Here is a 27,495-nt window from a genome sequence, read left to right as displayed (position 1 = left end):
GCAGCGATGGCCACTTCTTGTTCACAGTCCTTCAACACACTTCTTACATGCATTCCAAGCTTGTGGTGAAGCTCCATTTCTGCTGAGGGCATCCCAAGTCCCTGTCCCACCGACGACAGCTGTCCCAAGTCCATGTTGCAGGGTCACACATCCTGCAGTCATCCTGAGTCCATGCAGTCCATTCAGCCGTCCCGAGCCCATGTCCCCGCGGCGCACGTCCTGTGGTCGTCTCTTGTCCAATTTCCAGCGGCGCACATCCTGCGCCCGTCCCAAGTCCGTGTCACAGAGGCACAGATCCACTGGCTTGGTCAAGTCATGATTGCGGTTCCTCTTCAGCTGTGGCCATCTACAGTCCTTGGCACTGGGACTCATCAGCTGTGGCCTTCTCAAGTCCCTCTTCAAGCTGCTCTGCTGCAATGGCCGTCCCAAGTCCCTGATCAGGCGAATCGACAGCCGCGGCCATCTCAAGTCCCTGATCAGGCTCTGCTACAGTGCGGCCATCTCAAACCCCTGATCTGGCTGTCCTGCAGCAACAGCCATCTCCGGTGCACGATCCGGCAACTCTGCAGCATCGGCCGTCTCAAGTCCCTGATCCGGTTCGTCTGCAAATCCAGCCATCTCAAGTGCTCAGTCAGAATCCACTGCAGCTGCAGCCGTCTGAGGTCCCTGATGTGACTCCCCTGCAGCGATGGCCTCTTCTTGTTCACAGTCCTTCACCACACATCTTACATGCGTTCCAAGTTTGTGGTGGAGCTCCACTTCTGCTGAGGGCATCCCAAGTCACAGTCCCACCGACGACAGCCGTCCCAGGTCCATGTTCCAGGGTCACGCATCCTGCAGTCATCCTGAGTCCATGTTCCAGTGGTGCATGTTGTTCAACTATCCCCAGTTTCTGTTCCAACGGCACATGTCCTGCAACCATTCCAAGTTCAAGATCCACCGACGAAAGTCCTAAAGACGTCTTGAGTCCAGGTTCCAGTGTTGCATTTAGAGCAACAATCCCAAGTCGTTCTTCCAGCAGCATTCATTCAGCAGCCATCCATAATCCCTTTGTCAGTGATGCAAGTGCTGCAGCCGTCCCATATCCACGTGTCAACGACGACAGTCCGAAAACCGTATCCAGTTCATGTTCCAGCGTTGCACATCCGTCGGCCATCCCAAGGCCATGTTCCAGCGGCGCACGTCTTTCCGCAATCCCAAAGTCATGCTCCAGCAGAGCAGGTCCTTCAGCCGTCCCGAGTCCATGTCTCAGCGGCGCACGTCCTGTGGTCGTCCCTTGTCCAATTTCCAGCGGTGCACATCCTGCGACCGTCCCAAGTCCGCGTCACAGCGGCACAGATATAGTGGCTGTGTCAAGTCTCGGATGCGGTTCCTCTTCAGCTGTGGCCATCTTCAGTCCTTGGCGCTGGGACTCTTCAGCTGTGGCCATCTCAAGTCCCTCTTCAAGCTGCTCTGCTGCAATGGCCGTCCCAAGTCCCTGATCAGGCGAATCGACAGCCGCGGCCATCTCAAGTCCAAGATCAGGCTCTGCTACAGTGCGGCCATCTCAAACCCCTGATCTGGCTATCCTGCAGCAACAGCCATCTCCGGTGCACGATCCGGCAACTCCGCAGCATCGGCCGTCTCAAGTCCCTGATCCGGTTCGTCTGCAAATCCAGCCATCTCAAGTGCTCAGTCAGAATCCACTGCAGCTGCAGCCTTCTGAGGTCCCTGATGTGACTCCTCTGCAGCAATGGCCTCTTCTTGTTCACAGTCCTTCACCACACATCTTACATGCGTTCCAAGTTTGTGTTGGACCTCCACTTCTGCTGAGGGCATCCCAAGTCCCAGTCCCACCGACGACAGCTGTCCCAGGTCCATGTTCCAGGGTCACACGTCCGGCAGTCATTCTGAGTCCATGCAGTCCATTCAGCCGTCCCGAGTCCATGTCCCAGCGGCGCACGTCCTGTGGTCGTCCCTTGTCCAATTTCCAGCGGTGCACATCCTGCGACCGTCCCAAGTCCGCGTCACAGCGGCACAGATCCAGTGGCTGTGTCATGTCTCGGATGCGGTTCCTCTTCAGCTGTGGCCATCTACAGTCCTTGGCACTGGGACTCTTCAGCTGTGGCCTTCTCAAGTCCCTCTTCAAGCTGCTCTGCTGCAATGGCCATCCCAAGTCCCTGATCAGGCGAATCGACAGCCGCGGCCATCTCAAGTCCAAGATCAGGCTCTGCTACAGTGCGGCCATCTCAAACCCCTGATCTGGCTATCCTGCAGCAACAGCCATCTCCGGTGCACGATCCGGCAACTCTGCAGCATCGGCCGTCTCAAGTCCCTGATCCGGTTCGTCTGCAAATCCAGCCATCTCAAGTGCTCAGTCAGAATCCACTGCAGCTGCAGCCTTCTGAGGTCCCTGATGTGACTCCTCTGCAGCAATGACCTCTTCTTGTTCACAGTCCTTCACCACACATCTTACATGAGTTCCAAGTTTGTGGTGGAGCTCCACTTCTGCTGAGGGCATCCCAAGTCCCAGTCCCACAGACGACAGCCGTCCCAAGTCCATGTTCCAGGGTCACGCATCCTGCAGTCATCCTGAGTCCATGCAGTCCATTCAGCTGTCCCGAGTCCATGTCCCAGCGGCGCACGTCCTGTGGTCGTCTCTTGTCCATTTTCCAGCGGCGCACATCCTGCGACCGTCCCAAGTCCGTGTCACAGCGGCACAGATCCACTGACTTTGTCAAGTCTTGATTGCGGTTCCTCTTCAGCTGTGGCCATCTACAGTCCTTGGCGCTGGGACTCTTCAGCTGTGGCCATCTCAAGTCCCTCTTCAAGCTGCTCTGCTGCAATGGCCGTCCCAAGTCCCTGATCAGGCGAATCGACAGCCGCGGCCATCTCAAGTCCAAGATCAGGCTCTGCTACAGTGCGGCCATCTCAAACCCCTGATCTGGCTATCCTGCAGCAACAGCCATCTCCGGTGCACGATCCGGCAACTCTGCAGCATCAGCCGTCTCAAGTCCCTGATCCGGTTCGTCTGCAAATCCAGCCATCTCAAGTGCTCAGTCAGAATCCACTGCAGCTGCAGCCTTCTGAGGTCCCTGATGTGACTCCTCTGCAGCAATGGCCTCTTCTTGTTCACAGTCCTTCACCACACATCTTCCATGCGTTCCAAGTTTGTGGTGGAGCTCCACTTCTGCTGAGGGCATCCCAAGTCCCAGTACCACCGACGACAGCCGTCCCAAGTCCATGTTCCAGGGTCACGCATCCTGCAGTCATCCTGAGTCCATGCAGTCCATTCAGCTGTCCCGAGTCCATGTCCCAGCGGCGCACGTCCTGCGACCGTCTCTTGTCCAATTTCCAGCGGCGCACATCCTGCGACCGTCCCAAGTCCGTGTCACAGCGGCACAGATCCACTGGCTTTGTCAAGTCTTGATTGCGGTTCCTCTTCAGCTGTGGCCATCTACAGTCCTTGGCGCTGGGACTCTTCAGCTGTGGCCATCTCAAGTCCCTCTTCAAGCTGCTCTGCTGCAATGGCCGTCCCAAGTCCCTGATCAGGCGAATCGACAGCCGCGGCCATCTCAAGTCCAAGATCAGGCTCTGCTACAGTGCGGCCATCTCAAACCCCTGATCTGGCTATCCTGCAGCAACAGCCATCTCCGGTGCACGATCCGGCAACTCTGCAGCATCGGCCGTCTCAAGTCCCTGATCCGGTTCGTCTGCAAATCCAGCCATCTCAAGTGCTCAGTCAGAATCCACTCCAGCTGCAGCCTTCTGAGGTCCCTGATGTGACTCCTCTGCAGCAATGGCCTCTTCTTGTTCACAGTCCTTCACCACACATCTTACATGCGTTCCAAGTTTGTGGTGGAGCTCCACTTCTGCTGAGGGCATCCCAAGTCCTAGTCCCACCGACGACAGCCGTCCCAAGTACATGTTCCAGGGTCACGCATCCTGCAGTCATCAGCTGTCCGGAGTCCATGTCCCAGCGGCGCACGTTCTGCGACCGTCCCAAGTCCGTGTCACAGCAGCACAGTTCCACTGACTTTGTCAAGTCTTGATTGCGGTTCCTCTTCAGCTGTGGCCATCTACAGTCCTTGGCGCTGGGACTCTTCAGTTGCGGCCATCTCAAGTCCCTCTTCCAGCTGCTCTGCTGCAATGGCCGTTCCAAGTCCCTGATCAGGCTCTGCTACAGCGCGGCCATCTCAAACCCCTGAACCGGCTGTTGCTGCAGGACAGCCAGATCAGGGGTTTGAGATGGCCGCACTGTAGCAGAGCCTGATCAGGGACTTGAGATGGCCGCGGCTCTCGATTCGCCTGATCAGGGACTTGGGATGGCCATTGCAGCAGAGCAGCTTGAAGAGGGACTTGAGATGGCCGCTGCTGAAGAGTCCCAGCGCCAAGGACAGTAGATGGCCACAGCTGAAGAGGAACCGCAATCAAGACTTGACAAAGCCAGTGGATCTGTGCCGCTGTGACACGGACTTGGGACGGTCGCAGGATGTGCGCCGCTGGAAATTGGACAAGAGACGACCACAGGACGTGCGCTGCTGGGACATGGACTCGGGACGGCTGAATGGACTGCATGGACTCAGGATGACTGCAGGATGCGTGACCCTGGAACATGGACTTAGGACGGCTGTCGTCTGTGGGACTGGGACTTGGGATGCCCTCAGCAGAAGTGGAGCTCCACCACAAACTTGGAACGCATGTAAGATGTGTGGTGAAGGACTGTGAACAAGAAGAGGCCATCGCTGTAGAGGAGTCACATCAGGGACCTCAGAAGGCTGCAGCTGCTGAGGTCCCTGATGTGACTCCCCTGCAGCGATGGCCTCTTCTTGTTCACAGTCCTTCACCACACATCTTACATGCGTTCCAAGTTTGTGGTGGAGCTCCACTTCTGCTGAGGGCATCCCAAGTCACAGTCCCACCGACGACAGCCGTCCCAGGTCCATGTTCCAGGGTCACACGTCCGGCAGTCATCCTGAGTCCATGCAGTCCATTCAGCCGTCCCGAGTCCATGTCCCAACGGCGCACGTCCTGTGGTCGTCTCTTGTCCAGTTTCCAGTGGCACACATCCTGCGACCGTCCGAAGTCCGTGTCACAGCGGCACAGATCCACTGGCTTTGTCAAGTCATGATTGCGGTTCCTCTTTAGCTGTGGCCATCTACAGTCCTTGGCGCTGGGACTCTTCAGCAGCGGCCATCTCAAGTCCCTCTTAAAGCTGCTCTGCTGCAATGGCCGTCCCAAGTCCCTGATCAGGCGAATCGACAGCCGCGGCCATCTCAAGTCCCTGATCAGGCTCTGCTACAGTGCGGCCATCTCAAACCCCTGATCTGGCTGTCCTGCAGCAACAGCCATCTCCGGTGCACGATCCGGCAACTCTGCAGCATCGGCCGTCTCAAGTCCCTGATCCGGTTCGTCTGCAAATCCAGCCATCTCAAGTGCTCAGTCAGAATCCACTGCAGCTGCAGCCGTCTGAGGTCCCTGATGTGACTCCTCTGCAGCGATGGCCACTTCTTGTTCACAGTCCTTCAACACACTTCTTACATGCATTCCAAGCTTGTGGTGAAGCTCCATTTCTGCTGAGGGCATCCCAAGTCCCTGTCCCACCGACGACAGCTGTCCCAAGTCCATGTTGCAGGGTCACACATCCTGCAGTCATCCTGAGTCCATGCAGTCCATTCAGCCGTCCCGAGTCCATGTCCCCGCGGCGCACGTCCTGTGGTCGTCTCTTGTCCAATTTCCAGCGGCGCACATCCTGCGCCCGTCCCAAGTCCGTGTCACAGAGGCACAGATCCACTGGCTTGGTCAAGTCATGATTGCGGTTCCTCTTCAGCTGTGGCCATCTACAGTCCTTGGCACTGGGACTCATCAGCTGTGGCCTTCTCAAGTCCCTCTTCAAGCTGCTCTGCTGCAATGGCCGTCCCAAGTCCCTGATCAGGCGAATCGACAGCCGCGGCCATCTCAAGTCCCTGATCAGGCTCTGCTACAGTGCGGCCATCTCAAACCCCTGATCTGGCTGTCCTGCAGCAACAGCCATCTCCGGTGCACGATCCGGCAACTCTGCAGCATCGGCCGTCTCAAGTCCCTGATCCGGTTCGTCTGCAAATCCAGCCATCTCAAGTGCTCAGTCAGAATCCACTGCAGCTGCAGCCGTCTGAGGTCCCTGATGTGACTCCCCTGCAGCGATGGCCTCTTCTTGTTCACAGTCCTTCACCACACATCTTACATGCGTTCCAAGTTTGTGGTGGAGCTCCACTTCTGCTGAGGGCATCCCAAGTCACAGTCCCACCGACGACAGCCGTCCCAGGTCCATGTTCCAGGGTCACGCATCCTGCAGTCATCCTGAGTCCATGTTCCAGTGGTGCATGTTGTTCAACTATCCCCAGTTTCTGTTCCAACGGCACATGTCCTGCAACCATTCCAAGTTCAAGATCCACCGACGAAAGTCCTAAAGACGTCTTGAGTCCAGGTTCCAGTGTTGCATTTAGAGCAACAATCCCAAGTCGTTCTTCCAGCAGCATTCATTCAGCAGCCATCCATAATCCCTTTGTCAGTGATGCAAGTGCTGCAGCCGTCCCATATCCACGTGTCAACGACGACAGTCCGAAAACCGTATCCAGTTCATGTTCCAGCGTTGCACATCCGTCGGCCATCCCAAGGCCATGTTCCAGCGGCGCACGTCTTTCCGCAATCCCAAAGTCATGCTCCAGCGGAGCAGGTCCTTCAGCCGTCCCGAGTCCATGTCTCAGCGGCGCACGTCCTGTGGTCGTCCCTTGTCCAATTTCCAGCGGTGCACATCCTGCGACCGTCCCAAGTCCGCGTCACAGCGGCACAGATATAGTGGCTGTGTCAAGTCTCGGATGCGGTTCCTCTTCAGCTGTGGCCATCTTCAGTCCTTGGCGCTGGGACTCTTCAGCTGTGGCCATCTCAAGTCCCTCTTCAAGCTGCTCTGCTGCAATGGCCGTCCCAAGTCCCTGATCAGGCGAATCGACAGCCGCGGCCATCTCAAGTCCAAGATCAGGCTCTGCTACAGTGCGGCCATCTCAAACCCCTGATCTGGCTATCCTGCAGCAACAGCCATCTCCGGTGCACGATCCGGCAACTCCGCAGCATCGGCCGTCTCAAGTCCCTGATCCGGTTCGTCTGCAAATCCAGCCATCTCAAGTGCTCAGTCAGAATCCACTGCAGCTGCAGCCTTCTGAGGTCCCTGATGTGACTCCTCTGCAGCAATGGCCTCTTCTTGTTCACAGTCCTTCACCACACATCTTACATGCGTTCCAAGTTTGTGTTGGACCTCCACTTCTGCTGAGGGCATCCCAAGTCCCAGTCCCACCGACGACAGCTGTCCCAGGTCCATGTTCCAGGGTCACACGTCCGGCAGTCATTCTGAGTCCATGCAGTCCATTCAGCCGTCCCGAGTCCATGTCCCAGCGGGGCACGTCCTGTGGTCGTCCCTTGTCCAATTTCCAGCGGTGCACATCCTGCGACCGTCCCAAGTCCGCGTCACAGCGGCACAGATCCAGTGGCTGTGTCATGTCTCGGATGCGGTTCCTCTTCAGCTGTGGCCATCTACAGTCCTTGGCACTGGGACTCTTCAGCTGTGGCCTTCTCAAGTCCCTCTTCAAGCTGCTCTGCTGCAATGGCCATCCCAAGTCCCTGATCAGGCGAATCGACAGCCGCGGCCATCTCAAGTCCCTGATCAGGCTCTGCTACAGTGCGGCCATCTCAAACCCCTGATCTGGCTGTCCTGCAGCAACAGCCATCTCCGGTGCACGATCCGGCAACTCTGCAGCATCGGCCGTCTCAAGTCCCTGATCCGGTTCGTCTGCAAATCCAGCCATCTCAAGTGCTCAGTCAGAATCCACTGCAGCTGCAGCCGTCTGAGGTCCCTGATGTGACTCCCCTGCAGCGATGGCCTCTTCTTGTTCACAGTCCTTCACCACACATCTTACATGCGTTCCAAGTTTGTGGTGGAGCTCCACTTCTGCTGAGGGCATCCCAAGTCACAGTCCCACCGACGACAGCCGTCCCAGGTCCATGTTCCAGGGTCACGCATCCTGCAGTCATCCTGAGTCCATGTTCCAGTGGTGCATGTTGTTCAACTATCCCCAGTTTCTGTTCCAACGGCACATGTCCTGCAACCATTCCAAGTTCAAGATCCACCGACGAAAGTCCTAAAGACGTCTTGAGTCCAGGTTCCAGTGTTGCATTTAGAGCAACAATCCCAAGTCGTTCTTCCAGCAGCATTCATTCAGCAGCCATCCATAATCCCTTTGTCAGTGATGCAAGTGCTGCAGCCGTCCCATATCCACGTGTCAACGACGACAGTCCGAAAACCGTATCCAGTTCATGTTCCAGCGTTGCACATCCGTCGGCCATCCCAAGGCCATGTTCCAGCGGCGCACGTCTTTCCGCAATCCCAAAGTCATGCTCCAGCAGAGCAGGTCCTTCAGCCGTCCCGAGTCCATGTCTCAGCGGCGCACGTCCTGTGGTCGTCCCTTGTCCAATTTCCAGCGGTGCACATCCTGCGACCGTCCCAAGTCCGCGTCACAGCGGCACAGATATAGTGGCTGTGTCAAGTCTCGGATGCGGTTCCTCTTCAGCTGTGGCCATCTTCAGTCCTTGGCGCTGGGACTCTTCAGCTGTGGCCATCTCAAGTCCCTCTTCAAGCTGCTCTGCTGCAATGGCCGTCCCAAGTCCCTGATCAGGCGAATCGACAGCCGCGGCCATCTCAAGTCCAAGATCAGGCTCTGCTACAGTGCGGCCATCTCAAACCCCTGATCTGGCTATCCTGCAGCAACAGCCATCTCCGGTGCACGATCCGGCAACTCCGCAGCATCGGCCGTCTCAAGTCCCTGATCCGGTTCGTCTGCAAATCCAGCCATCTCAAGTGCTCAGTCAGAATCCACTGCAGCTGCAGCCTTCTGAGGTCCCTGATGTGACTCCTCTGCAGCAATGGCCTCTTCTTGTTCACAGTCCTTCACCACACATCTTACATGCGTTCCAAGTTTGTGTTGGACCTCCACTTCTGCTGAGGGCATCCCAAGTCCCAGTCCCACCGACGACAGCTGTCCCAGGTCCATGTTCCAGGGTCACACGTCCGGCAGTCATTCTGAGTCCATGCAGTCCATTCAGCCGTCCCGAGTCCATGTCCCAGCGGCGCACGTCCTGTGGTCGTCCCTTGTCCAATTTCCAGCGGTGCACATCCTGCGACCGTCCCAAGTCCGCGTCACAGCGGCACAGATCCAGTGGCTGTGTCATGTCTCGGATGCGGTTCCTCTTCAGCTGTGGCCATCTACAGTCCTTGGCACTGGGACTCTTCAGCTGTGGCCTTCTCAAGTCCCTCTTCAAGCTGCTCTGCTGCAATGGCCATCCCAAGTCCCTGATCAGGCGAATCGACAGCCGCGGCCATCTCAAGTCCAAGATCAGGCTCTGCTACAGTGCGGCCATCTCAAACCCCTGATCTGGCTATCCTGCAGCAACAGCCATCTCCGGTGCACGATCCGGCAACTCTGCAGCATCGGCCGTCTCAAGTCCCTGATCCGGTTCGTCTGCAAATCCAGCCATCTCAAGTGCTCAGTCAGAATCCACTGCAGCTGCAGCCTTCTGAGGTCCCTGATGTGACTCCTCTGCAGCAATGACCTCTTCTTGTTCACAGTCCTTCACCACACATCTTACATGAGTTCCAAGTTTGTGGTGGAGCTCCACTTCTGCTGAGGGCATCCCAAGTCCCAGTCCCACAGACGACAGCCGTCCCAAGTCCATGTTCCAGGGTCACGCATCCTGCAGTCATCCTGAGTCCATGCAGTCCATTCAGCTGTCCCGAGTCCATGTCCCAGCGGCGCACGTCCTGTGGTCGTCTCTTGTCCATTTTCCAGCGGCGCACATCCTGCGACCGTCCCAAGTCCGTGTCACAGCGGCACAGATCCACTGACTTTGTCAAGTCTTGATTGCGGTTCCTCTTCAGCTGTGGCCATCTACAGTCCTTGGCGCTGGGACTCTTCAGCTGTGGCCATCTCAAGTCCCTCTTCAAGCTGCTCTGCTGCAATGGCCGTCCCAAGTCCCTGATCAGGCGAATCGACAGCCGCGGCCATCTCAAGTCCAAGATCAGGCTCTGCTACAGTGCGGCCATCTCAAACCCCTGATCTGGCTATCCTGCAGCAACAGCCATCTCCGGTGCACGATCCGGCAACTCTGCAGCATCAGCCGTCTCAAGTCCCTGATCCGGTTCGTCTGCAAATCCAGCCATCTCAAGTGCTCAGTCAGAATCCACTGCAGCTGCAGCCTTCTGAGGTCCCTGATGTGACTCCTCTGCAGCAATGGCCTCTTCTTGTTCACAGTCCTTCACCACACATCTTCCATGCGTTCCAAGTTTGTGGTGGAGCTCCACTTCTGCTGAGGGCATCCCAAGTCCCAGTACCACCGACGACAGCCGTCCCAAGTCCATGTTCCAGGGTCACGCATCCTGCAGTCATCCTGAGTCCATGCAGTCCATTCAGCTGTCCCGAGTCCATGTCCCAGCGGCGCACGTCCTGCGACCGTCTCTTGTCCAATTTCCAGCGGCGCACATCCTGCGACCGTCCCAAGTCCGTGTCACAGCGGCACAGATCCACTGGCTTTGTCAAGTCTTGATTGCGGTTCCTCTTCAGCTGTGGCCATCTACAGTCCTTGGCGCTGGGACTCTTCAGCTGTGGCCATCTCAAGTCCCTCTTCAAGCTGCTCTGCTGCAATGGCCGTCCCAAGTCCCTGATCAGGCGAATCGACAGCCGCGGCCATCTCAAGTCCAAGATCAGGCTCTGCTACAGTGCGGCCATCTCAAACCCCTGATCTGGCTATCCTGCAGCAACAGCCATCTCCGGTGCACGATCCGGCAACTCTGCAGCATCGGCCGTCTCAAGTCCCTGATCCGGTTCGTCTGCAAATCCAGCCATCTCAAGTGCTCAGTCAGAATCCACTCCAGCTGCAGCCTTCTGAGGTCCCTGATGTGACTCCTCTGCAGCAATGGCCTCTTCTTGTTCACAGTCCTTCACCACACATCTTACATGCGTTCCAAGTTTGTGGTGGAGCTCCACTTCTGCTGAGGGCATCCCAAGTCCTAGTCCCACCGACGACAGCCGTCCCAAGTACATGTTCCAGGGTCACGCATCCTGCAGTCATCAGCTGTCCGGAGTCCATGTCCCAGCGGCGCACGTTCTGCGACCGTCCCAAGTCCGTGTCACAGCAGCACAGTTCCACTGACTTTGTCAAGTCTTGATTGCGGTTCCTCTTCAGCTGTGGCCATCTACAGTCCTTGGCGCTGGGACTCTTCAGTTGCGGCCATCTCAAGTCCCTCTTCCAGCTGCTCTGCTGCAATGGCCGTTCCAAGTCCCTGATCAGGCTCTGCTACAGCGCGGCCATCTCAAACCCCTGAACCGGCTGTTGCTGCAGGACAGCCAGATCAGGGGTTTGAGATGGCCGCACTGTAGCAGAGCCTGATCAGGGACTTGAGATGGCCGCGGCTCTCGATTCGCCTGATCAGGGACTTGGGATGGCCATTGCAGCAGAGCAGCTTGAAGAGGGACTTGAGATGGCCGCTGCTGAAGAGTCCCAGCGCCAAGGACAGTAGATGGCCACAGCTGAAGAGGAACCGCAATCAAGACTTGACAAAGCCAGTGGATCTGTGCCGCTGTGACACGGACTTGGGACGGTCGCAGGATGTGCGCCGCTGGAAATTGGACAAGAGACGACCACAGGACGTGCGCTGCTGGGACATGGACTCGGGACGGCTGAATGGACTGCATGGACTCAGGATGACTGCAGGATGCGTGACCCTGGAACATGGACTTAGGACGGCTGTCGTCTGTGGGACTGGGACTTGGGATGCCCTCAGCAGAAGTGGAGCTCCACCACAAACTTGGAACGCATGTAAGATGTGTGGTGAAGGACTGTGAACAAGAAGAGGCCATCGCTGTAGAGGAGTCACATCAGGGACCTCAGAAGGCTGCAGCTGCTGAGGTCCCTGATGTGACTCCCCTGCAGCGATGGCCTCTTCTTGTTCACAGTCCTTCACCACACATCTTACATGCGTTCCAAGTTTGTGGTGGAGCTCCACTTCTGCTGAGGGCATCCCAAGTCACAGTCCCACCGACGACAGCCGTCCCAGGTCCATGTTCCAGGGTCACACGTCCGGCAGTCATCCTGAGTCCATGCAGTCCATTCAGCCGTCCCGAGTCCATGTCCCAACGGCGCACGTCCTGTGGTCGTCTCTTGTCCAGTTTCCAGTGGCACACATCCTGCGACCGTCCGAAGTCCGTGTCACAGCGGCACAGATCCACTGGCTTTGTCAAGTCATGATTGCGGTTCCTCTTTAGCTGTGGCCATCTACAGTCCTTGGCGCTGGGACTCTTCAGCAGCGGCCATCTCAAGTCCCTCTTAAAGCTGCTCTGCTGCAATGGCCGTCCCAAGTCCCTGATCAGGCGAATCGACAGCCGCGGCCATCTCAAGTCCCTGATCAGGCTCTGCTACAGTGCGGCCATCTCAAACCCCTGATCTGGCTGTCCTGCAGCAACAGCCATCTCCGGTGCACGATCCGGCAACTCTGCAGCATCGGCCGTCTCAAGTCCCTGATCCGGTTCGTCTGCAAATCCAGCCATCTCAAGTGCTCAGTCAGAATCCACTGCAGCTGCAGCCGTCTGAGGTCCCTGATGTGACTCCTCTGCAGCGATGGCCACTTCTTGTTCACAGTCCTTCAACACACTTCTTACATGCATTCCAAGCTTGTGGTGAAGCTCCATTTCTGCTGAGGGCATCCCAAGTCCCTGTCCCACCGACGACAGCTGTCCCAAGTCCATGTTGCAGGGTCACACATCCTGCAGTCATCCTGAGTCCATGCAGTCCATTCAGCCGTCCCGAGTCCATGTCCCCGCGGCGCACGTCCTGTGGTCGTCTCTTGTCCAATTTCCAGCGGCGCACATCCTGCGCCCGTCCCAAGTCCGTGTCACAGAGGCACAGATCCACTGGCTTGGTCAAGTCATGATTGCGGTTCCTCTTCAGCTGTGGCCATCTACAGTCCTTGGCACTGGGACTCATCAGCTGTGGCCTTCTCAAGTCCCTCTTCAAGCTGCTCTGCTGCAATGGCCGTCCCAAGTCCCTGATCAGGCGAATCGACAGCCGCGGCCATCTCAAGTCCCTGATCAGGCTCTGCTACAGTGCGGCCATCTCAAACCCCTGATCTGGCTGTCCTGCAGCAACAGCCATCTCCGGTGCACGATCCGGCAACTCTGCAGCATCGGCCGTCTCAAGTCCCTGATCCGGTTCGTCTGCAAATCCAGCCATCTCAAGTGCTCAGTCAGAATCCACTGCAGCTGCAGCCGTCTGAGGTCCCTGATGTGACTCCCCTGCAGCGATGGCCTCTTCTTGTTCACAGTCCTTCACCACACATCTTACATGCGTTCCAAGTTTGTGGTGGAGCTCCACTTCTGCTGAGGGCATCCCAAGTCACAGTCCCACCGACGACAGCCGTCCCAGGTCCATGTTCCAGGGTCACGCATCCTGCAGTCATCCTGAGTCCATGTTCCAGTGGTGCATGTTGTTCAACTATCCCCAGTTTCTGTTCCAACGGCACATGTCCTGCAACCATTCCAAGTTCAAGATCCACCGACGAAAGTCCTAAAGACGTCTTGAGTCCAGGTTCCAGTGTTGCATTTAGAGCAACAATCCCAAGTCGTTCTTCCAGCAGCATTCATTCAGCAGCCATCCATAATCCCTTTGTCAGTGATGCAAGTGCTGCAGCCGTCCCATATCCACGTGTCAACGACGACAGTCCGAAAACCGTATCCAGTTCATGTTCCAGCGTTGCACATCCGTCGGCCATCCCAAAGTCATGCTCCAGCGGAGCAGGTCCTTCAGCCGTCCCGAGTCCATGTCTCAGCGGCGCACGTCCTGTGGTCGTCCCTTGTCCAATTTCCAGCGGTGCACATCCTGCGACCGTCCCAAGTCCGCGTCACAGCGGCACAGATATAGTGGCTGTGTCAAGTCTCGGATGCGGTTCCTCTTCAGCTGTGGCCATCTTCAGTCCTTGGCGCTGGGACTCTTCAGCTGTGGCCATCTCAAGTCCCTCTTCAAGCTGCTCTGCTGCAATGGCCGTCCCAAGTCCCTGATCAGGCGAATCGACAGCCGCGGCCATCTCAAGTCCAAGATCAGGCTCTGCTACAGTGCGGCCATCTCAAACCCCTGATCTGGCTATCCTGCAGCAACAGCCATCTCCGGTGCACGATCCGGCAACTCCGCAGCATCGGCCGTCTCAAGTCCCTGATCCGGTTCGTCTGCAAATCCAGCCATCTCAAGTGCTCAGTCAGAATCCACTGCAGCTGCAGCCTTCTGAGGTCCCTGATGTGACTCCTCTGCAGCAATGGCCTCTTCTTGTTCACAGTCCTTCACCACACATCTTACATGCGTTCCAAGTTTGTGTTGGACCTCCACTTCTGCTGAGGGCATCCCAAGTCCCAGTCCCACCGACGACAGCTGTCCCAGGTCCATGTTCCAGGGTCACACGTCCGGCAGTCATTCTGAGTCCATGCAGTCCATTCAGCCGTCCCGAGTCCATGTCCCAGCGGCGCACGTCCTGTGGTCGTCCCTTGTCCAATTTCCAGCGGTGCACATCCTGCGACCGTCCCAAGTCCGCGTCACAGCGGCACAGATCCAGTGGCTGTGTCATGTCTCGGATGCGGTTCCTCTTCAGCTGCGGCCATCTACAGTCCTTGGCACTGGGACTCTTCAGCTGTGGCCTTTTCAAGTCCCTCTTCAAGCTGCTCTGCTGCAATGGCCGTCCCAAGTCCCTGATCAGGCGAATCGACAGCCGCGGCCATCTCAAGTCCAAGATCAGGCTCTGCTACAGTGCGGCCATCTCAAACCCCTGATCTGGCTATCCTGCAGCAACAGCCATCTCCGGTGCACGATCCGGCAACTCTGCAGCATCGGCCGTCTCAAGTCCCTGATCCGGTTCGTCTGCAAATCCAGCCATCTCAAGTGCTCAGTCAGAATCCACTGCAGCTGCTGAGGTCCCTGATGTGACTCCCCTGCAGCGATGGCCTCTTCTTGTTCACAGTCCTTCACCACACATCTTACATGCGTTCCAAGTTTGTGGTGGAGCTCCACTTCTGCTGAGGGCATCCCAAGTCACAGTCCCACCGACGACAGCCGTCCCAGGTCCATGTTCCAGGGTCACGCATCCTGCAGTCATCCTGAGTCCATGTTCCAGTGGTGCATGTTGTTCAACTATCCCCAGTTTCTGTTCCAACGGCACATGTCCTGCAACCATTCCAAGTTCAAGATTCACCGACGAAAGTCCTAAAGACGTCTTGAGTCCAGGTTCCAGTGTTGCATTTAGAGCAACAATCCCAAGTCGTTCTTCCAGCAGCATTCATTCAGCAGCCATCCATAATCCCTTTGTCAGTGATGCAAGTGCTGCAGCCGTCCCATATCCACGTTTCAACGACGACAGTCCGAAAACCGTATCCAGTTCATGTTCCAGCGTTGCACATCCGTCGGCCATCCCAAGGCCATGTTCCAGCGGCGCACGTCTTTCCGCAATCCCAAAGTCATGCTCCAGCGGAGCAGGTCCTTCAGCCGTCCCGAGTCCGCGTCACAGCGGCACAGATCCAGTGGCTGTGTCAAGTCTCGGATGCGGTTCCTCTTCAGCTGTGGCCATCTACAGTCCTTGGCGCTGGGACTCTTCAGCTGTGGCCATCTCAAGTCCCTCTTCCAGCTGCTCTGCTGCAATGGCCGTCCCAAGTGCCTGATCAGGCAGATCGACAGCCGCGGCCATCTCAAGTCCAAGATCAGGCTCTGCTACAGTGCGGCCATCTCAAACCCCTGATCTGGCTATCCTGCAGCAACAGCCATCTCCGGTGTACGATCCGGCAACTCTGCAGCATCGGCCGTCTCAAGTCCCTGATCCGGTTCGTCTGCAAATCCAGCCATCTCAAGTGCTCAGTCAGAATCCACTGCAGCTGCAGCCTTCTGAGGTCCCTGATGTGACTCCTCTGCAGCAATGGCCTCTTCTTGTTCACAGTCCTTCACCACACATCTTACATGCGTTCCAAGTTTGTGGTGGACCTCCACTTCTGCTGAGGGCATCCCAAGTCCCAGTCCCACCGACGACAGCTGTCCCAGGTCCATGTTCCAGGGTCACACGTCCGGCAGTCATTCTGAGTCCATGCAGTCCATTCAGCTGTCCCGAGTCCATTTCCCAGTGGCGCACGTCCTGCGACCGTCCCAAGTCCGCGTCACAGCGGCACAGATCCACTGGCTTTGTCAAGTCTTGATTGCGGTTCCTCTTCAGCTGTGGCCATCTACAGTCCTTGGTGCTGGGACTCTTCAGCTGCGGCCATCTCAAGTCCCTCCTCCAGCTGCTCTGCTGCAATGGCCGTCCCAAGTCCCTAATCAGGCGAATCGACAGCCGCGGCCATCTCAAGTCCCTGATCAGGCTCTGCTACAGTGCGGCCATCTCAAACCCCTGATCTGGCTGTCCTGCAGCAACAGCCATCTCCGGTGCACGATCCGGCAACTCTGCAGCATCGGCCGTCTCAAGTCCCTGATCCGGTTCGTCTGCAAATCCAGCCATCTCAAGTGCTCAGTCAGAATCCACTGCAGCTGCAGCCTTCTGAGGTCCCTGATGTGGCTCCTCCTCAGCGATGGCCTCTTCTTGTTCACAATCCTTCACCACACATCTTACATGCGTTCCAAGTTTGTGGTGGAGCTCCACTTCTGCTGAGGGCATCCCAAGTCACAGTCCCACCGACGACAGCCGTCCCAGGTCCATGTTCCAGGGTCACACGTCCGGCAGTCATCCTGAGTCCATGCAGTCCATTCAGCCGTCCCGAGTCCATGTCCCAGCGGCGCACGTCCTGTGGTCGTATCTTGTCCAATATCCAGCGGCGCACATCCTGCGACCGTCCCAAGTCCGTGTCACAGCGGCACAGATCCACTGGCTTTGTCAAGTCTTGATTGCGGTTCCCCTTTAGCTGTGGCCATCTGCAGTCCTTGGCGCTGGGACTCTTCAGCAGCGGCCATCTCAAGTCCCTCTTCAAGCTGCTCTGCTGCAATGGCCGTCCCATGTCCCTGATCAGGCGAATCGACAGCCGCGGCCATCTCAAGTCCCTGATCAGGCTCTGCTACAGTGCGGCCATCTCAAACCCCTGATCTGGCTGTCCTGCAGCAACAGCCATCTCCGGTGCACGATCCGGCAACTCCGCAGCATCGGCCGTCTCAAGTCCCTGATCCGGTTCGTCTGCAAATCCAGCCATCTCAAGTGCTCAGTCAGAATCCACTGCAGCTGCAGCCTTCTGAGGTCCCTGATGTGACTCCTCTGCAGCAATGGCCTCTTCTTGTTCACAGTCCTTCACCACACATCTTACAAGCGTTCCAAGTTTGTGGTGGAGCTCCACTTCTGCTGAGGGCATCCCAAGTCCCAGTCCCACCGACGACAGCCGTCCCAAGTCCATGTTCCAGGGTCACGCATCCTGCAGTCATCCTGAGACCATGCAGTCCATTCAGCTGTCCCGAGTCCATGTCCCAGCGGCGCACATCCTGTGGTCGTCTCTTGTCCATTTTCCAGCGGCGCACATCCTGCGACCGTCCCAAGTCCGTGTCACAGCGGCACAGATCCACTGACTTTGTCAAGTCTTGATTGCGGTTCCTCTTCAGCTGTGGCCATCTACAGTCCTTGGCGCTGGGACTCTTCAGCTGTGGCCATCTCAGGTCCCTCTTCAAGCTGCTCTGCTGCAATGGCCGTCCCAAGTCCCTGATCAGGCGAATCGACAGCCGCGGCCATCTCTAGTCCCTGATCAGGCTCTGCTATAGTGCGGCCAGCTCAAACCCCTGATCTGGCTGTCCTGCAGCAACAGCCATCTCCGGTGCACGATCCGGCAACTCCGCAGCATCGGCCGTCTCAAGTCCCTGATCCGGTTCGTCTGCAAATCCAGCCATCTCAAGTGCTCAGTCAGAATCCACTGCAGCTGCAGCCTTCTGAGGTCCCTGATGTGACTCCTCTGCAGCAATGACCTCTTCTTGTTCACCGTCCTTCACCACACATCTTACATGCGTTCCAAGTTTGTGATGGAGCTCCACTTCTGCTGAGGGCATCCCAAGTCCCAGTCCCACCGACGACAGCCGTCCCAAGTCCATGTTCCACGGTCACGCATCCTGCAGTCATCCTGAGACCATGCAGTCCATTCAGCTGTCCCGAGTCCATGTCCCAGCGGCGCACATCCTGTGGTCGTCTCTTGTCCATTTTCCAGCGGCGCACATCCTGCGACCGTCTCAAGTCCGTGTCACAGCGGCACAGATCCACTGACTTTGTCAAGTCTTGATTGCGGTTCCTCTTCAGCTGTGGCCATCTACAGTCCTTGGCGCTGGGACTCTTCAGCTGTGGCCATCTCAGGTCCCTCTTCAAGCTGCTCTGCTGCAATGGCCGTCCCAAGTCCCTGATCAGGCGAATCGACAGCCGCGGCCATCTCTAGTCCCTGATCAGGCTCTGCTATAGTGCGGCCATCTCAAACCCCTGATCTGGCTGTCCTGCAGCAACAGCCATCTCCGGTACACGATCCGGCAACTCTGCAGCATCGGCCGTCTCAAGTCCCTGATCCGGTTCGTCTGCAAATCCAGCCATCTCAAGTGCTCAGTCAGAATCCACTGCAGCTGCAGCCTTCTGAGGTCCCTGATGTGACTCCTCTGCAGCAATGGCCTCTTCTTGTTCACAGTCCTTCACCACACATCTTACATGCGTTCCAAGTTTGTGGTGGAGCTCTACTTCTGCTGAGGGCATCCCAAGTCACAGTCCCACCGACGACAGCTGTCCCAATTCCATGTTCCACTGGTGCATGTTGCGCAACTATTCCCAGTTTCTGTTCCAGCGGCACAAGTCCTGCAACCATTCCAAGCCCAAGTTCTATTGACAAAAGTCTTAAGTCCAGGATCCAGCATTGCATTTTAGGCCAACATCCAGAGTTGCTCTTCCAGCGGTGTATCACCATCCAAAATCCCTGTTCCAGCTGTGCAAGCGCTGCAGCTATCCCAAGTCCACGTTCCAACAATAATACAATATTATACAAGCACTTACCTTATCCCCCGCCCCGGCAGCGCACATCCTGTGGCCATCCCAAGTCCATGTTCCACAGGTGCATATCGCGCAACTATCCCCAGTTTCTATTCCACCGGTAGAAGTCCCGCAACCGTCCCAAGTCCACGTTCCAACAACAATACAATACAATATCATACAAGCACTTACCTTATCCCGTCCCGGCAGCGCACATCCTGTGGCCATCCCAAGTCCATTTTAAAGGAGCTCACATCTTGCAGCCATCCCAAGTCCATGTTCCACGCGTGCAGGTTGCGGAACTATCCCCAGTTTCTATTCCCGCGGCAGAAGTCCCGCAGCCGTCCAAAGTCCCGCAGCCGTCCAAAGTCCCCGTTGCAACGACGAAAGTCCTAAAGATGACAGAATTCCATTTTCCAGCGGCCATCCCTTATCCATGTTCTGGCAAAGCACGTCTTTTGGCCATCCAAAGTCCATGTTCCAGCGGCGCATGTTCTTCAGACATCCCAAGTCCATTTTCCAGTGGTTTATGTGCGTCTTATGAATATCATGATTACAGTATATGAGTCTTTCAAAGTCTCATAGTGGAGTGGATGTTGTTGGTGTATTATTCAATCAGATTCAATAAAAGCATAGCTTAAACATAAATTCAGGCAGCAGAATGAGAGTGGTGCAATGGAGAATACGAAACAAATTTTTTGCTCCTCCGTGTGGGTGCAGAAGCAAATGGAAGCAAATGCAAATGCCCCCCCACACCCCCCCCCTAGGGCTGGGCGATATGACCTCAAGTCAATATTGCGATAAATTGAGCAATTTTACCTCAATAACGATAAATGCACAATAAATTCCCCCCGTGGACCAAAATCTAAATAAATGCAGCAAATGCATCCAACTGGTACACATTACTTTCAATGAAAAATAAAAGTACAAAAATCATTTGTATAACCATAGCTTGCTTTGCATGATTTGAACAATGTCACAAAGAACAGGATAGAAAGGGCAGCTCTCGTAAAATCTTTTTCTGCAAAATAGATTGCGCCAAGATGCTGTAATGCTATGTGCAAAGCCCTAGATTTGTGTGGTCTCTTGTAAACAATATGAATAATGCCAAATAAAAAATGCGAAATAAAAATGAAAGAAACGTCAATGCAAGTCAAATAAACAAGTGTGCATCCTCTGGAAAATGTGCCGTCTCGAGTACTCTGGTGCGCAGTCGTCTGTTTTTTTTTTCTTGTTCAGATGGGTGGAGTCACGTGACTACAGCCGCTGTAGCTGTCTTAAAGGGGCATGAATATAGCCGCAGACAGAAAAGACTTTTCTTTTTTTTTCTTTTTTAAACACCGAATTTACCGACATGTGCAAAATGATGTTGGTCATTGTAATAAATTTCGGTAACGGTAAATTTTTGGTTTATCGCCCAGCCCCCCATTCAATAAGAATAAAATGATTGTCTGACCTGATGAAGTATGTCCTGTTCTTCAGGTACCTCGACATGGTTCCAAAAACCATCATGGGCATGATCATGGGTTCCATGTGTGGGCATGATCGTGGGTTCCATGTGTTCGCTGCCCTGCCCGTACCCGTCATCGTTTTTAACTTCAGCTGTTTTTACCATCCGAGCCAGCAAGCTGAGAAGAGGGAGGCACAGAAGGTGAGAAAAATGAGCTACAACACGTCAAAAGTGCTTGGTATTTCTTGGGCATTTTACATATTTATCCTCTTAAAACAATTGGTTTATTTGTTTATTAACACCAACATATAAGTAAAATAAATAATTTTACAAATGCTGTCAATTTATTAACATATATTTATTTTATTTATTTATTTTCTCAAAAAATTGGAAAATTAATCCTATTAATAAGAACAATATTGGTTTTATTTTGAGACACACATTTAAATTTTTAGTCTTTTATTGCATGACCTGGCCCTTAATCAGTTTAAAAAATGAAAATTTCATGACACTTTCTGGCAGAAAGGGCGCATTTGTTCAGAAGCTGGAAAGTCATCAGGCTTGAAGTCAAGCAGAAAAGATCAAAGAAGCCTGCGCTTACTTGCGCTACAAACTTCTGGTCGACTAGTACACAATGTTTCTGTTGCGGGAAGCATGTGGCATGCTGATTGGGTCTCCGTCAACAGTTTCTGCTGTCACTTGACTCGGGTCAGAAACTCTCAAAATGTATTTTTCCACCGGGGTGCACTAGAAGAATTCTCACTAGTAACATTATGCCACTTGTGCCTTTTACAACTGCATGGCATTTATGCACACTTGGAGGACAATTTAGCATAAGAGAATAACAACCACACGCTATAGGTACTTCTTGTGAAGATTTACACATTAATAGTAAAATTTTATAGTGTGCTTGTCTTACTTGCACGTCCTCCTGTGCAATAGTGGGCTCACAATATGGTCATGTGACTATCACTTTGTGTGTGTTTGTGTTGTGAAGGGGTCCAAGGAGGCAGGCCAAGCATGCTGTACAAGTTTAACACCAACAGCAACATGGTGGAGGAACATCACCACTTGCCGTACTGCTATGAGCTCAATTAAAAAGACCTTCATACAGTTCAATTGTAGGCAGAGGTGCGTAGTAACAAGTACATTTACTCCATGACATTTACTTGAGTAAGTTATGGTAAATTTTGTACTTCTAGGAATAATTTTGAGTCACTATACTATTTACACTTAATTGAGTAGATTTCTGAAGAAGAAACTGTACTCTAACTCCGCTACATTAGGCTACATTTAACTTGTTACTTAAATCGCCGAAATAAAAGAATCCATTCGCACGCCATGTTAGCCAGAGATAATGTCTCAGATCTGTCCTGGAAACAAACTGCCTATGCACAATTACTGACTACGTGGTAAATATCCCTTTAATAGCAGCAAAACGGAGATCAACGAGCACCCAAAAAAAATATTATTCATTTATGACAGGGAATGTTGTGCCAAAAATCTAGCTGTATTTAGCACGCACAGGCTGCCATGAGCGTCTTTAAAGAGGGGGGGGGGATAGGGGGAGAGAGTGGGAGTGGGGGAGAGAGAGAGAGGGGGAGAGAGATTCCTAAATTAGTTTTGTCTTTTTCCCCCTGTGGATAGGCAAACGTTTGTCTTTCAAATTACATTTGTTTAAAAAAAAAAAAAAAATGGGGCTTGTAATTTTTGCTATTTTATTTATTCATCCTTTAGCTGTACCTCTTCTCCTTACAAGGGTGGGGGAAGGGGGTGGTCGGGCTACTGGAGCCTATCCCAGCCATCTTCAGACAGGAGGCGGGTTACACCCTGAACTGGTAGTCAGTATTTTATTTATACCATTATTTTTCTATTATTTAAGTACTTGAATTTATCTTAAGGTTATTTTAAAAAAAAAATTAATGAATTGAATTTATTCTATTGATTGGATGGACTTTAATTGGCCTCAAGATAATTACTTTTATTTTTGTCTCATTGAATGGTTGTTTAAAAATATACAAAAATAGATCAGCCGTTGCTAAACTAACTCAGTACTTGAGCAGTTTCTTTCAACAAGTACATTTTTATTTTTACTCAAGTAACTATTTGGATGACTACTTTTTATTTCCACTTTAGTTCTATTATACTGACGTAACAGTACTTATTCTTGAGAAAAAATGTGGGCTACTCTACCCACCCTTGATTGTCGGTCCTCAACTATTTTAAGGCTCTAAATATTTCAGCTCAGACATGTCATCAGTAAAGTTGAAGGTATCTGCATACAGATAATTCTTTTCAACCTGATTGGGCAGTAAGGGTACTGATTTATCTGATTTCTTTTCTGAGTTGGATCACTTCTCTTTTGCATGAAAGTGTGGCTTTATTTTCGGGGGAAAAGTATTCATATTCTCGAAATAAAATATTTAAGTTTTTTTTTTCATACAAAAAATCTTTTATTAAAAATATCAAACTTGTTTTGTTGAGAGAGCATGCGTGAGAGAGAGTGCAGGGGAGAGAAGGAGGGACAGGGGGCGAGGGAGAGAGTGAGAAAGAGCACGAATTTAATCTTGTAATTTAACGGAAAGAAATTACTTTTTTATCTAGAAAAATACAACTTCGCATTCATTTATTTTAACTTCTTTGAGAAGAAGCATCATCATTTTCGAGGGCCTCCTTCCAACACGTATAAATAATATACAAAATAATAATTAAAATGACACCACATCAAATTAATCCAAAACTACATATACCTATACAGCGGTCACCAATCGTCATTTATCCAAGAACATGACGAAAACATGAATAAATCCATCGTACTCACCGGAGGCATTTTTTTTCTCGAAAGTTCGTCGTCGTCGTCTTTCGCTAGCTGAGTTGGTTTCATTCAAGGGTAGCAAGTTTTTGCGCTTAAAACTAATCTGTTTTCCGACTTAACCACACAACATCCATTTTTACTCCGAAACGAATGTTTTTTTTCTACCAAATGAGATAGTTGTTCTCCCATGTTCAGCAGTGACGCAGGTGTACAACGTACTGTACAGGGGGACGGAGAGCGAGAAAGAGGACGAAATTTAATCTTGTAATCTAACGGAAAGAAATTTTCTGAAATGTATAGGACTTTTTTAATAAAAAAATACAACTTCTCATTCATTTAATTTAAACTTCCTTTGAGAAGAAGCATCATTTCCGAGGGCCTCCTTTCAACACGTATAAATAAGATAGAAATGATTAAAATTACATCACAACAAATTAATCCAACACTACATATACCCATACAACGGTCACCAATCGTTATTTATCCAAGAACATGACGAAAACATTCATAAATCCATCGTACTCACCCGAGAGGCAATTTTTTTTCTCGAAGGTTCGTCGACGTGTTTTGCTAGCTGAGTTGAGTTGGTTTCAGTCGGAGGTAGCAAGTTTTTGTTGTTCAAAAGTAAAGCGTTTTCCGACTTATTAGCACACCATCCACTTTTACTCGGAAACGAATGTTTTTTTTTTTGTTTTTTTTTCATTAAATGAGACATTTGCAAGTGTACAGCGTACTGTACAGTGTAGGGGGGGAGCGGGAGAGCGAGAAAGAGCGCGAATTTTATTTTTTTATCTTCTAACGGAAAGAAATTTTCTGAAATGTATAGGACTTTTTTATCTAGAAAAATACAACTTCTCATTAATTTATTTGAACTCCCTTAGAAAAAAGCATCATCATTTTCGAGGGCTTCCTTTCAACACATTTGAATATTATACAAAATAATGACACCAGCGGTTTTCAATTGTTATTTATCCAAGAACAGGACAAAATCATAAATAAAATCCATCGTACTCACCGGAGAAACATTTTTTCTCGAGTTCGTCGTCGTCGTCTTTCGCTAGCTGAGCTGACTTGGTTTCAGTCAAAGGTAGCACATTTTTGCGCTCACAAGTAAACTGTTTTCCGACTTAACCGCACAATATTCATTTTTACTCTGAAACGAATGTTTTTGGGGGGGTTCTATCAAATGAGACATTTGTTCTCTCGAGTTTAGTCTGGAAGCAAGTGTCCAGCGTACTGTACAGTTACGAAGAGCCGCTCGAGTAGCTTTGACCAACCAATCAGAAGACGGCAGAATGCAACGTCACTGAAAAATGTTTCACTGGTGTGTACGTGATGGGGGGGTGATTTACATGGCAACACGTACTGTCGAAGCTGAACTCTTGTTTGACGGCTCAGAAATGTGATTGGTTAAAAACAAGATTTCTGTAATGTGTGCGTGATGGGGGGGTTGATTTGCCTGGCAACATGTAGTTACACAGTTAAAAAATGAAAATATAATAAATAAATCACGACTTTTTTGTGGCACGGTTTTTACAGTTTATCTAAAAAAGGAGTCTGGGATTATTTTTTAAAAGATATTTGGCGGACCTGTCCTTCAGTGTAGTTCTACTTGGCCAAACTTGAATAAATACCCCTTATAACACCGTCATATATGACACGACGCCTGGGAAATAAAATACAGTTACACTCACCTCATCTCACGAGAGAACTTCTTTTGAAAGGTCCGTCTTCAAAATGGCCTTGCAAATATATCCCAATCGAATCCACACTTTTCCCTCCTTCGTCCATTGTGGATCAAAAGAACAAAAAATATATTTTATATTTTCGAACGGTCGCCGGGCGGGAAAGACTATCCGGTGTCCATTTCCGCATAGCGCTTCATGTCACAAGTGAGTATCGAATCACAGAACGCGTTCGCTCCTTCAACGTAAGACCTGCGAGAATGCGCACAGTAACCAACTCGTCATCTGATTGGCTATCGCAATTGTCTATCATTTGTGGGGGCCGTTAAAACGCGTTTTGCTAGCGCCCGCTTTGTTGCTTTTGAAGGCATACTATGAAATCTGCGAGGCTACACGAGCTAGCTTAATCCTAATTGAATAAAAACTCTCACCTAAAGTTATGACACTGGTATAGATATAATATCACATGAATGTGAAGAATTATAAAAATAACATTTTTGTAACAAAGCACTTTACATGCTAAGCCTGAAGTAGGATATGTATAATAAACATTTACCATGAATTTGATCATGATATCTTGATTATGTTAGGCCAGCAGAGAAGACTTTGACCGCCCACCATTGTAATCTACATATGTGTTTACACGGGCTTTCTAGTACTTTACTTTCACATTATTGTTTTTTTTTTTTTCTGTTGACTCACTTGCATTTACTTTCTTTTCTTGTCATTGTTGAAATTGCACTAATAACACGCATGTCAACTAGTAAATAGTTTTGCCTCACTAGCAACATGAAGTTGTCTATTATGCCGAAGTATATTTCTCTCTTAGGTTCCGTGAACTCGTATGCTCTTTGTCTTCACTAGTAGAAGAAATGTCATACTAGTGTTTTATTTTTCCTGTATTTTTGCCACTTTTGACATACCAGTGCACAATTAACTGACTTGTAAATCTACTGTGCAACACTAGTAACACTACTTGGTTCAGCAAGTAGACACGTCACACTCTAGTAGCCTGAGATCTCCTGATAGAACCAACGTTTGGCCTTTCTAGTAACATAGTTGTACTACGAGTATGCCAAAGTTGATCTACTATTGAGAACAAAGAGTGTACTGGTACACAGAGCAGTCAGCCTTATGAACACTAATCGTACAGTGGTCATCACTAGTAGACTAACTTACTTTTTAGATATTCCACTACTATAATATTTTGCACACTAGTAGGACAACTATAGGAGGCAAAACATCCAGCGAGCATTTTGGTGCTACTTGTTGAGTCCAGGAGACAACTAGGGTAAGACATGTCGATTAGTTGGCCTTAGCAGTTTTAATAGTGCAGCACAGTAGATTACTTGTCAGGTTTACTGGCACACTCGTTGTACTAATGTGGCATGGCTACAAGCCATGTGGGCATTTATTTGAGGTGCTGAATTGTCTTAGGCTACTAGTGGGGACAACACGTGTACTAGAACATGGCCCTTAAGCTGGGTATGAAGAATCTGGAAGAACGTTGTTTAATACTTTTCTGATGCTCCTCAGGGTTCCTCTGCGATGAGGGCGCTCCATTTGGTCTCAGTTGCGTGCCGACGGCGTGCTGCAGGACCTCTTGCGGGAGCATCGGCCCGTCGCCTTCAGCCGGCGCTACGCTCACGGCTTCCCCGCCGGGACTGCCTCCAGAACAAATCACTTCCATGCTTGTGTGTCGAAACGCATTTGTCTGTCTTTATGTTTGTGCGGTATGTCTGTCTTTATCTGTCGTGTGTTTGTGTGTCTATCTCTTGTGTATTTGTGGTTTGTTCTTTTTGTGCGTGTCTGTGTTTTATTTCAGGTCACTCGTGAGCTGCGTCATGAATGCGTATGCACGTGTCTTTCAGTGTGTCTGTCCAGCTCGTTTTGTCCTTGCGGGTGCTTGGCCATCGTAGGCACAGGCACCTCCCTCATCACCCGGCCCACCTCACCCTACAGCAGCTCATTGGAGTCACGCCCACCCGCATCCACTGTACGTGGTTTAACACCCACAGAAACAGGCCTATATCATCTGTGACATCACGTAATTTCAGCTCATTCATCTAAGTTTGTGTGTGGGTGGGTGTCTCAGTTCTTCATTGAGTTCATGCTGACGGCAAATCAGAATGTCAGAAAGGTGAGGACGTTCCCGTTGGCCAACTAAACTTTGGGCGCTGTCAACGTTGTGCCTCTTTGCTGCCGTCAGGAGATGCTGGGGGACGAAGAGCTGTGCTTGAGCGGCTTCCAGGCGGTGGGTCATCGTGTCGGCTCAGGGCTCGCCGTGGATCATGGGAGATGTCTTCCTCACCAAGTTATATGGCATCTTCGACCGAGGGAGCGAGGGGCTTGGCGCCTGCTTGCCACCCTGTTAAGCGCGAACTTGATGCTAACGCTCCGGTCGTCAGCAATAAAGATAAACGCATGCAAAGCCTTTCAGTCGTGAATAATGGATGCATGGATGTGAGAGTTTCATTTGTTTGTGTGAAAAGGG

The 27,495-nt window shown here is 51.9% G+C and overlaps 1 protein-coding gene across 1 annotated transcript in view; it reads left to right on the top strand.

The window, feature by feature from the left end:
- Window positions 1–27,051, top strand: part of LOC148321557 (uncharacterized) — a 41,116-nt gene extending 14,065 nt beyond the window's left edge. Inside the window, exons 5-7 of the mRNA XM_088318303.1 lie at window positions 20,534–20,702; window positions 21,499–21,632; window positions 26,538–27,051. Coding sequence (XP_088174429.1) covers window positions 20,534–20,702; window positions 21,499–21,632; window positions 26,538–26,553 — 319 coding nt within the window. The 3' untranslated portion in view covers window positions 26,554–27,051. The remainder of the gene's footprint in view (window positions 1–20,533; window positions 20,703–21,498; window positions 21,633–26,537) is intronic.
- Window positions 27,052–27,495: the final 444 nt, after the last annotated feature.

This window comes from Idiotropiscis lumnitzeri, chromosome 16 (genome assembly GCF_059441095.1).
Source record: "Idiotropiscis lumnitzeri isolate Australia: NSW breed Sydney's pygmy pipehorse chromosome 16, RoL_Ilum_1.0, whole genome shotgun sequence".
In the NCBI taxonomy this organism is placed as follows: domain Eukaryota; kingdom Metazoa; phylum Chordata; class Actinopteri; order Syngnathiformes; family Syngnathidae; genus Idiotropiscis; species Idiotropiscis lumnitzeri.
This window is presented reverse-complemented; position numbering and strand designations above follow the sequence as displayed.